Source organism: Melanostigma gelatinosum (assembly GCF_949748355.1).
Source record: "Melanostigma gelatinosum genome assembly, chromosome: 7".
Lineage (NCBI taxonomy): Eukaryota > Metazoa > Chordata > Actinopteri > Perciformes > Zoarcidae > Melanostigma > Melanostigma gelatinosum.
Genome location: NC_136640.1, coordinates 8,938,035 through 8,949,876, shown reverse-complemented (window position 1 = coordinate 8,949,876; position 11,842 = coordinate 8,938,035). Strand labels below are relative to the sequence as shown.

Below are 11,842 nucleotides of genomic sequence, written 5' to 3'. Positions count from 1 at the left end.
GAATATAATATTCCAAGATTGTTGATTTCTAAAGATGATTTATTCCTCTTAATCTGTAATACAATCTCGTTTCAATACCTCCCTTGGATGAAAACATGACAGACGTTCTGTGTTCTCGTCCTCTTTCCCAGGTGATGTTGCCTTTGGTTGGATGATTTGGTTGGATGACGTTTGATTTTCATCGCTGATAGCAGCCGGGAGCCTGAACTTGCCATAACTTTCATAATCAATTTATTGTCTCCTGTTAAGGTATAGCTCACACTAATTCACAACACCTGTTATTAATATCTAATCTATCTTTTGAGCTGCACATTATGTCACAAAATCCTCTGCTTTTTACCATCAACGTTTGTGACATCGAGGATTTTAATGTAAAATATTTCATGTCTTTCTCAGATCAGGGGTTCTATTTAAAATAGACATTTAGTAAAAGCCATATAAAGCAAAAAAAGAATTTAAAAAACCATCTGGAAATTGTGTATTGAGGCCCAACTCTAAATACAGATGCAGTTTGTGTTGAAGAATGAGGGAATGAACTTCTCAGATGGGCGGCAGGTCCCTGAAGCACCCGGAGCAGCAGATAACCACCATGTGGCTTTATATTTAGGAAACAGTTTGCTGTGAAACGGGTTTTGTACAGATATGACGGATATAAATATAAATCCACAGATATAAATCCTAATATTTAAAATGTCGAAATCTTTTCCCTTACCGTCAAGAGAATTGGCGAGTGTGCTTATCAGTCAGCGGTCTCTCAATACTGTGAATTGATAATCAAGCATTTACCAACACCAGGCTAAAGGAGGACAGGATGTGTCTGTTTAGAATACCAACAACATTTATTTAAGTAGTTTTACATGTTTTATACATTTTAAACACACAAAAGTAACTTTAACCTCAATGGTTCCATGTGTTGATTAGAAATTATAATTATTTCAATGGTACTTATGATGAAAGTCTTGAACCAACAGAACAGCATAGTCTATTTATAAAGTGCAACTGAACGTGAGATTCAGAAATGTGACAGTTGTGAAATTCATACTGTTTATTCTAGACATGTTTTAAAAAGTGAAGCTGTGACCACACTAGGAAGCTTTTCAGTTCTCCAAAACACCATAAACCCTGTTCTGAAATTGTGTACAGTTATGTCACTGAGTCTGCCATATATGCATAGACAATGGGCAAAGTACAGTCTGTGTCAGAAGGTCCTATATTATCCCAAAAATATCTTCTACAAAGGTGAAAAATAATTCAGTCATTGAGTTTAGAAGGGAAGACATTACAGCATGTGAGTCATGTTAGATCCTCATGTTTAGTGTTGTTGATTCACAAACATTTTATTGAGCTCAGCTGCAAAGAGGACAACTTTACATTTCCGAACCAAAAGCAGTGGCTTGAAGTCAAGTTTTATTCACTTTCTCTCTTGCCGATTGCTGGCTTTAAAAAAATGGCTCCTCTTTGCACATCCATTTCTCTGGCTTGTGTGTAGAAACATGGGTTCCTTTCGGTTCAGAGTCATTTCTCTTCAAGAGTTTACAGGACTTCTCCAGATCGTTGTGACTGGATGTTCTTGGCCCCGTCAAAACGTCCTGGTTGCCATCGCTGTCTCTGTCACAAGCCTGCTTTTTTGAGATGAGATGCATAGAATGCTGTGCATTGATCCCTTTTTTCGCCATTTTATGTTTCATCTTTGGGGTTGTCAGGGAAAAGAATGGGTCAATGCAAGGCGATAATGGACTTTTAATGTTGGACATGTCTTGGTAGGTAGTCAAAGACATGAAGTCATTTGTGTCCTCAATTGTAGGCTTCATTTTATCAATGGAACAATGTCCTTCTTCTACCCTTTCACTCTTTATGTCAATGCCTCCCTGATTGTCGCTGTCTTCTGTTTTGACGTCGTCTTGTTTATTGTCTTCTCTCAAGTGTGCAGAGTAATTAGAACATGGTGGGAAGTTGTCCGAATTATATCCCTCCTCATTTGTCTCCTGGTGTTTTTTCTCATGGCTTCTCTTGGTGGCGAGGTAGAGGAATCGCTGGGGACAGAAGGAGCAGCGATACTTCTTCTCTCGGTTGGGGCTCCGGGGTGTGTTATCAAAGCAGGAGCCATTTTCCATACAGCGGTTGCAGATGTAATCACCACCGGCTGGCGCCTCACCAGGGGGACCTTGTTTACCACAGGTCCGGCAGAAACACGGGTGGGAACCAATAACGTGAGCTCTCAGACCCGTCCCTGTGATGAAAGAGCTGTCACAGATGTCACAGTTGTAGGTGGTCCTCGGGCTGGAGTTCCTGCTGAGACTGCGTTTCACCTCTCCACTACAACCTGACATGCTCTCTTCTGTCAGCCAAGTACTTTTATCAAGGTGGGCCTCGCCGGGAGCACTTCTGTCTCCAGATGTTTCAGGATAACCGTGAAACAAGGCCTTTCCGTGCTTGAATCTCAACTTCTTCCTTTTCTTTTTAGCTTTGTAAGAATAGTAGGGACGCCAAAGCATATCAGCGGTGTCGCAGTCATTGGGATCCTCCAACGTCTCTGGCGCTGTGGCAGAAGTGACTTCCTGTCTCAGACGGAGCCTGGGGCTCTCTGAGTCTTCCCGTGTTGGCGGGCCCTGACTTGGACTCTCCTCCTCACTCTGTTCTCTGAATCTCCTTTTCTTTCTGGGGAAGAGCTTGGATCCTTTGATTCGGCGACGGATGATGGCTTCGTTGCCTATTTTCACCGTTATCTGACAGAGGGGCATGGCAGCACCATCCACAGATGGACCCGGGCACGCAGGTTTGGCGATATACGTTTCTGTCTTCGCCCCCATCTTTTTATCGCTCGCCAGATTCTCAGTGCTTGACTGAAGTATCTCCTTGGTCATGTCCTCAACTCTTTTTGCAGAAGCTGATAACTCGCTGAACTTCTTAACAGTATTCAAAGAGTTTAGGAATGGCAGATTGTGACTGATGAGCTCTGAGTTACTTCGTACGGGAGGATCGTCTTTGTAACCCACTGCAGGAGACTCGGGTTGCAAAGAGAAGGTGCTGTGGTAGTCGGTGAAAGGTGAATCTCTATTATCAGCCTCTATTCTTGTGCCTCTCTGAATTTCCAAGTCATTGTTCAGACTTTGGTCAACTTCCCGGTCACACGGCTTGCCAAAGATGATGCGAGGCATGACAGGTGCCACCATCTTTGTCGTTGCCATGAAAGTCAGAGGGAATGAGACGGCGTCGGGGTTGCTGCTCAGACCGTTTTCTTCAAATAGAGGGATAAGAGCGTTGCTCTCCGGTGAAGCTTCGTCATCTTTTTCAACACGCTCTGAGAACGTCTGGCTGTACGTCTTGTATTGTCTCTTTCTGAACTTCATAGGCAGAAGCCTGTAGAGTTTGATTGGATAAACACTGGCTTTCAGACCACCGTTGGCCGATTTTTTCTTCACAGCAAGACTGGCATCAATGCCGTGAAACGACTTCTGGTGGTTCTTTAAGATATAATAGGTCATGAACGTCTCCAGGCAGAAAATGCACTGATAGCGGCGTTCGCCTGTGTGCCAGATTTCATGCTTCGTACGGTACTCTGCCAATGCAAACACTTTATTACAATAGTGACAGGGATATGCCCTCTGCCAGGAATGTACATTCTCGTGCCGCTTCAGACTGGACAAGGTGACGTAGACCCGCCTACACACACTGCAGTTGTATCTCCTCTGACTGCCACCTGGCCTCACTGGCTTCTCAACATGTGAACGCTGTGATTGGTCCACTCGTGGGGGCTCTGGGGTGTAAGGTGTGGAGAGGTCCGCAGAGGGAAGCTGTGTCACGTTGCTCTCCGCATTCGGCGCGTCATCTGAATGGAGTTCCGCCTCTTTGGTTGACATGTCGGGAGCATCCAGTTTAGGCGGGCCTCGTGCAGCTCTGGGACAGACATGCTCATGGTTGCGCAGTCGTTTGAGGTGTATGAACTTTCTGTGACAAAACTTGCAAAACAAATGACTGACAAACCGCTTCTTATGTACCTCTGCGTGAATGGCGAGAAGAGCTTTATTTGTGAATATCTCCGGACAGTGGCCACATCCGTAAATTGAAATGCTGTCCTCCGTGTGAGGGGAAAGGGTTGGTGGGCCTAACTCCATTTGAACATTGTCGGTGGCTATCGGAATCCCGGAGCCCATACCTTTTGCAGTTTCTACCTCTGAAATAAGTGGAGGTGGGTTCATGACTGCAACAGGTGCTGCTACAGAAACACCATCAGCTAATGTCGGGGTTATCGTATTCAGTTTATCTTTTTGCGGTTCAGCTGGCGCTGGAAGTATACTTCGACACAAAGTTCCGCTCAGCCTGTGGCGCTTTTTAAGCGGGCCTGCATTCCTGTAAATGAGTTGTTTTGGCTCAGATGTGGCTGGTTTACAGACCTTCTTGTTGTCCCACTGACTGCTGTCGTTGCCTTCAGTAGATTTGATGACTGCATATGAGTGCTCCAAGAGGGCTTGCATTGTCTCAGTGTTCTTGTTGAGGCAGGAGGTTGTTGGGTTATTTGATGGGAGCGGTCCCACATCTGGTGACTGCCTCTCCCTACTGGTTTGAACCAGAGGGGTGAAGAGATTTTTCCCAGGACACACTTCAGTGATGGAGAAGGCATTGGTGATGCGTGGCCCTCTGTCGATGTCTTCAGGTCTGGGAGCCTCCTGCTTTGCTTTTTTTGACACTGGGGCTTTGCCAGTGCCTGTGGATTTAACACATTCATCCTGCCTCTGTTGTTCTGCAAGCTTCTCTAAAAAGGGAATTCCGAGTCTTTTTCCAGCCGCCACCAGTCCCCCTGTGTCCTCTGTGCTAGGTGACGTCACCTTTGAGCAGTAGATGAAGTTGAGGATGCTGGCGAACACCTCAGACTTCAGGTCCCTCAGCTCCAGCACTTGGCCGGCGCTCCATGTCTCAGGAGATGTCAGAGCGTTCCTGAAGTACCCGCTGCAGGCTGCCAGGATGTTCTTGTGGGCCCGAAACTTAACGTCCTCCACCACAATGGTAACGTCACAGAAGAGGCCTTGTGAGCGCTGCTCGTTGAGCTTGCTGAGCACGGTGTGAGGGTGAGCACTATCCATGAGGTTCTGAGTGCACGGGGACACCACAGTCATCTAGAAAAAGAAGACAGGAAAATAAATGATTTCATCAGATTTTTACAAAATGGTGAATCGGACTGTTTTGATTGTGCTGAATAAATCAAGAAGAAGCGTGTACATTTTGTATTTGAAATATTTGAGCTATTCCAGTGTTTTAACACTAGATGGCAGTGATATCCTGACAGATGAGCTCCAGTGCCAACAGTCTGGTCAACATTTCTAACAGCCTAATCTCCATCCCGTCTCGTTGAAATACATTTCAATTTACACTTTAATGAATCGTGGGCGCTTTTATCTGACTGATTAAGGATAGTGTCACTACTTTCCTAAGTCTCTTCTGATCTTTTGTTTTATTTTTCTTATTCTTGTTCCCCCTGTGTAGAAGAGATATTTAATCTCTTCTAATGGCTAAATGAGACCAATTAATGTCTGTCATTATAGGGAAGACCTCACTGATGTAATGCTGTAATAGAAATACATTTGTTGTGATATTTCAGTCACTGCGAGCTGTAAACCATTTGTCAGTTCTAACACGTGGGGCAATGATTGTTTTGAGTAATGGGATTATGTCTGTTGATACTACTGTCAACATGCATTTGAGCCAGAAATTGAACTCCCAAATGCTGCAGTGGAGCTTAGTGGCCTGTGAGTTGCACAGGTGGGAGGGGGTCATGATCCAGCTACTTAGAAATATCACAAGAATTAGTTTCTTTGTCAAATAACACAACCAAATACAAATGTTGCCACTGATCTAGAATTATACTGTGAAGATTATGATTGAAAAAGTCTAGGATATAGTGATAGAATGTAGGACGTTCTTATTTACTTCCTACATGCGATTACTTTTTGTCTGTCCAATAGTTTCATTTCTATTCCATCGCTGACTTTTGGTATTTCATGTGTGGAATATTCTTGTCATGATCAACCCAAGTCTGTGATGCACTAATCTAACAAAGTCATGAGAAGACGAGTGAGGAATCTTTCAAAAAAAAAGTATTTGCCCACACCGCGTAAATTATGTCGTGAGTCACTCAGTCCTGATTATTGCTTATAATAACTGAATCCAGTGTGCTACCGCAGCTCCTCACTAGGTCTGGTTCTGTTGTCATCTTATTCTTCTCAAGGCCTCGGTTAATATGAATATTACAGTTGCGCACTGATGACTCATATGCCCCATTTTCAATCGTCTGTGAGTTGGCAGTTGAGGCATCCTTTCACTTGTCCCACATACATTTTTTTGTCAACTCTAACAACTACAGGGAACCGTTAATTAATGCCTCATGAGGGAAATGACATATAATATAATGTAATGTAGCACAGAAGCACAATAGTCACTGCTATTCTTTGGCCGATTCAAAGAAACTGTGTTGTTAATAGTATAGGCCACATATCTTAATCCTCCAGTTAAGGAAGTTAAAGTTCATTCATTCTCACTTTAGAAAGAGGATGTGTCACCCAGCATGGTGTTCTAACTGTGGCCTACTCACAACCGAGTCAGTGTGGTTTGATTGTAGACTAAGTTGTGTTTCACACTAGCATGCTGACTGAATCTGCTAAGACACATTCAGCATGCCTTTGTAAGTGATGAATCATCACATCTGAGTCTTTTTAAATATCCATCTTCAGTTAGTACTTCACATTATTATTGTCTCTCTGTTGTAGACTTATTTATTCTGCCTTCTTTCTTAGTGGAAAACAGAAGAAGAGTTTAATTTGTCATAATTGGGTTGTAGTCTGCGCAAATTATACTGTGAAGATAGTCTGAAGTTATATTAAATTAACAAGCAGTTCAATTTGATTTCTTATTTTATTTAGTTTTTTACAAATTTTGTCTCGGGCACTACACACCATTAGGAAATTAGTTGACATTGTATTATTCTAAAATACATTTACAGTATTTTTTTAGTTTACTACAAAGGCGGTTTAGGTAACTTATCAGTGATGTCATTTTATGTTTTTTTCTTCTTTTTTTTTCATCCATTTCGCAATTTCGTGTTCGTGCAACAAATCCAATATGGCCGCCATTCTTCAAGCCTCTCAGACTGCTGAAAACACAACCAGCCTCCTGCCTTCTTTCTCAGACAGGCCTCCGTTGTCATAGCAACATGCTATGGCGCAGCACTTATTGGGATTCAGCTGGATGGCAAGTGAGCTGTCCGGGTATTCGGTCTCCCTCTCTCCCACAAACATCCTGCCCTCTCTGAGAACCTGCAGCACACAGCAGCCTACAGAGCAATCGAGGTTTGCCTTTGTCTCCGCTTGAATGTACTTTGTGTCTGTGTGTATCGGTCTGTGTCTTTGTCTGCAGCAGAGATGCTACCCAAAGGACTTTCTCATCTGATATCAGCAAGTGATGTGCTACGGCTTTTGTTCTAATTTCTCGTTTTTGTGACGTTTATAGAAACAGTTTCATATTTTCTTCTGCTATTTTACTTTACCACTTTCACTTGCCACAGTTTGTACCAATTGCTGTGGTCTATTGCCACCACATGCTGAGCGGAAATTTAAAAAAATTGTCATCAGTTCTTATGACGATGCCACACCCAAACTTGCTTTACCTTCAAAGCTCATGTGATATTATTCTTTAACGTATCAACCTGAAAAATAAAAAATCCCCACATGCTAAACCACAAACCATGAAATGACAACACAGCACACAGACACAGTTTTGTCAAACAGAGAGCGAAATGTCAAAGCAAAAGCCACTTCACGCATCTCTCCAAAGCATACTTCCGCAAAGAAAAACAGGTTATGAATTGAGGGAAACCATGCAAACATACCTTAGTAAATCAGAGAGAATGATGCAGGGGAAACTGTGTCATGCAGTATCTCTTTTCTACAGCCCTCAACATAAAAAAGTAGTTTTTTTTTTTTCTATGATGGTCGCTGAACAGTGGTGTTGTCAGAAGCAGAGCTTTCTCTGACGTCGTTCTTCCTCTCCCTCCCTCTCTCTGTGCAGATGACTCCAGCTCAAACGTCCTTCGCCTCTATCCATGCAGCCCAGGTCCTGGGCTATATCTGCCCTGATGCCCTCCTCTGAATGTGCCACCGCCGCTATAGGAATAACTCACAGGTTATCCACCATGTAGCTAAGCCGGAGTATGGTTCTGCCTTTGTGCTAGCTGGGCAACTGAAGCGTTCGTTCTGGAGCCGCTGAGCAGGAAGCGGCAACTTTTATTTAGCATGGCAGAGGGCTGTAGGGAGAGCGGAGAGATGCTGGGTGCTACATCACACACCAGCTCTGTGCTCGATGCTACAGCCAGAGAAAACGCACTCAGCTGCATTGCTGGTCGCAGCGTAGAGCGTGGGGATACTCCGTTATACAACAAATTACATATTAAATCTCCCCCAGCACCACACCGGGTAGATCCTGATGCATCGAGGTTGACCAAAATGAAAAATCTCTTTTGCATGAAATAAGGCTATCTATAGCCCCCATAAAGACAACATACACCTTGAATGCGTAATGCTGCACCATCTGCTTCGTGCTTGTGCACACATACTCTATCTGTGCAGCAACATATTACATCAAAGCCTTTCGTCTGTGCTTATGCAGTCACTGTGGTTAGGTAATGCAGAACCCGTGAGAAGATGGCAGTGACTACTGTCCTACTGTGGATAACAGCAGTCACAGGACAGATGTTCATCGATGCCTTTTCTCACAATTGCAGCGAGTGTGCGAACTAAAATGCGAGGCTGAGGGGGAAAAAGGGAGTCCTGCTATCAGCGGGTGCTCTCAGTGTACCTATATAGAGGCTGCTGATTGATGCAAAAGCAGCAGATGCGTCAGCACTGCAGACGAGGGGGAGGGGAGGAAGCTGAACCCGACGTGGCACTGTGAGCCTCTCGCTAGCCTCGGAGGACGGAAGCAGCTCTTTAATTTGCACAACTGAGTGTAGTCATATGACCGTGTGGGTCTTCTCGAAAGCCATTTAATTTGATGCACTGTTGGTGTTAAAAGACAAAGTAGCAGGTGCCGTATCATTATGCATGCAGTCACTCATTGCCCTGAAGAAAACAAGGAAGAAAAAAATGTGGTTTCAGTGCATACTCTACAACTGGAGCCATAAAATCTAAATTTGGGAGACTTAAGGGGGAGCCTGGCTGGAGTTGAAGTGGGATGAGTTTGCAGCAACCACCACAGCTGACTGTTATTTGCAGAGACTGCTGTCAATCATAAGATAATATAACTTCTCAAATTCACAGCAAAGAAACACATTATAAGAAGTCAAGTTAACTAATAAGAATTAATTCATGTAAACAAAAAATATTGGCATTATGTTAAAGAGTGATGAATGCTGTATATTTGTGTTTTTTTTTCTGAGCCAGGTCAGGAAGACCAGTGGCGTTTAAAGAAACTACACAGAAGTTTTATCGTTGTAACATTTAGTGTGTGCGCCCCCAGTAACTTCAATGACAGTAAATGCAGGTTTTGATGGCGGCCATACTAATAATTCTTAAACCATTGGTTCTTTGTGCGATCCAGTCCACCGTGTAATCTTCCTTAAGTCCTTCTTACATAAAATAACCCCCAATTTGTATGTACCTTATTAATGCATCTGTCTTAAACCAATAAAATAAGTTATTTTAAATAATCTGCCACACGTGCTTTACAGTTTTGGGAACCATTATCTATGTTAATTATAATTTTTATGAATTCACATTCAAAGTAGATCTCATCTCAAGCTAAACTGGAATCAAACCAGTTAATAATTCACTGTCCTTACTTAAAGCGCACAGATACCACTCTGTATACGGGACAAATATGCTCAGTAAGCTCGGCTGTGGCCTGTAGAGACTCCGATTAGCAGGGAGGCACAGACCGCCGTACAAGGCTGAGTAGGCCTCATCCTCATTCTCCAAGCATTTACACTCTTAGCATAGAAAGACACTCATCCCTGCAGTAGCACTCAATGTTACTGCCGTAGCCCGCACTCGTACTTTGAGTTGCCTACCAAAATGCCTCTGCGCAGGTCTTGCTGAGCCTGTCTCTGCCACTGTGGACGTCTCTCTGGTGTTTGTTTTGGAGGAGGAAAGGACAGTGAGTACCCGGCTCCCGCTCACTCTCTTTGGCCTAGATTAGGCCTTCACCATCTTCCCTCTTGACTGCAGTCTGGAAGTTGCCGGTGGATTACGGTTCTGGCAGAGGTTCCCTGGTCCTGCCGTGTATAGTTGTCTTCTGGACTGGAGGCCGCTGCCACTGCTGCGTCACTCCCGCTGCATCGCTGACCCATAAAGAGGAGCTGTGAAGGAGGGGTGGCGTGGTGAATGTGAGGAAGCAAAGGATAAGCATGAAACAAGCGGCCCAGCTTTCCACTGCTCCAGCAAACAAATGGATGAGGCTTCCGCTCTGCCTCGGTTTAAGGCCTAGTTTCTGCTGTGGTATTCAGGAAGTGGGTCTGGGAGACAGATCCTGTATTGTTACGTAATGAATATTTTTCCTCCTCGACTAGACCCAGCTGAGAAGGCGGTATCCAGTGTTCAGTGGCTAATAATAGGCCATAGGAGCAACCAGTCAAGGCTGTATGCAGTAATGTCAGATCATTCCAGCACGCGGCTATCATTTGGATGGAAGAATTTTTAGTATTGAGGGGAGTTTAAACATTAATGTAAAATAGCATGCTGGAAAACGACACATTGTTCTCGTCCCTTAAGACAGGACAACGGAGCGAACGACTTATGTTTGTTTTTCTTTCTGTCCTCCTGTTGTGACAATAAGAAACAATGACAGTATTTTAGTATGTGGCTAACAACTACTATCCCATATGTTGTCTCTGATCCAATAAGATACCTTTAAAAAAAACAATGCATACCTTTGTCTTACGTTGCCGTAGCTTGCTTGTACAGGTTTCTCAGGGGAGGAAGGACCGGTGTGGCAGATGCCCCCACAGACGTATTTGTACAAGGTTTCAATCCAGAAAAAGGTGTGTTGTGGTCTTTAGGCCTGGATATGGTTACCAGAATTACAGCACTTGTTTTGCACACGTTACCCAAGGGTTTATTTGCTTGATCCTCCTCCCATCATCTGAGTCTAGTTTCCATTGCCATGTTGCTCCCTCTGCTGGCTACACCAGTGAACACAGCACAGAGACAGTATGCAAACCCAGGTTGGCTGTAAGCAGGGACAGCATTGAGAGCTGAGGGACCTCAGCAGAGGGCGCAGGAGCAGTTCTTTGGAAAATATAAACAGGAAGTGTATGTTGAAATTGACCATTGACCTTGATATGATGTCAGCACGACTCCAGTTTCTTAAGAATTCTTCTTTTGTAATAATCCTTTTAAATCATGTTTTATATATATTTGTCTTGGGCTCCAATCCGCTGCATCACACAATCCACTTGCCAGCATCACAATCCACATGCACGCATAGAACATACATCATACATACACTAATGCATACACATGCTTAAATACACATGTCGACAATAGCTATGAATAATAAAACCAGATGTGATCAACACAGATATATAAATATTCAAGTCACAATGTATTAGTCCCCAATAAAATTATATCATATAGTACTAGTTTGTTGCTATTTAATATTTTGATGGAGGATGGAATTAATGATTTGTTTTTGAAGAATATCTGGCACTTTTAAATTGATTGAATATGCATTTTTTTGTAGATTTCAACAAAATGTAAAACTTAAGAACACTAAACCTCACATAAAACACTGGATCTTTTTTCTCAAAGTACACTTTCATTCCTGATACTCAATGGTACTGCAGTGGTTGCACAACAGT

At 43.4% G+C, this 11,842-nt stretch overlaps 1 protein-coding gene across 1 annotated transcript; it reads right to left on the bottom strand.

The window, feature by feature from the left end:
- Nucleotides 1-918: 918 nt before the first annotated feature.
- Nucleotides 919-10,660, bottom strand: zbtb38 (zinc finger and BTB domain containing 38). Its single transcript, XM_079271425.1, has 2 exons — nucleotides 10,055-10,660; nucleotides 919-5,114 (listed from the first exon to the last, which is right to left on the bottom strand). The coding sequence occupies exon 2, from the start codon at nucleotides 5,112-5,114 to the stop codon at nucleotides 1,440-1,442; it is 3,675 nt and encodes a 1,224-aa protein (XP_079127551.1). The 5' UTR covers nucleotides 10,055-10,660; the 3' UTR covers nucleotides 919-1,439.
- Nucleotides 10,661-11,842: the final 1,182 nt, after the last annotated feature.

Coding starts and splice junctions, on each gene's coding strand:
- zbtb38 (XM_079271425.1), bottom strand. CDS start 5,114: ATGACTGTGGTGTCCCCGTGCACTCAGAACCTCATGGATAGTGCTCAC.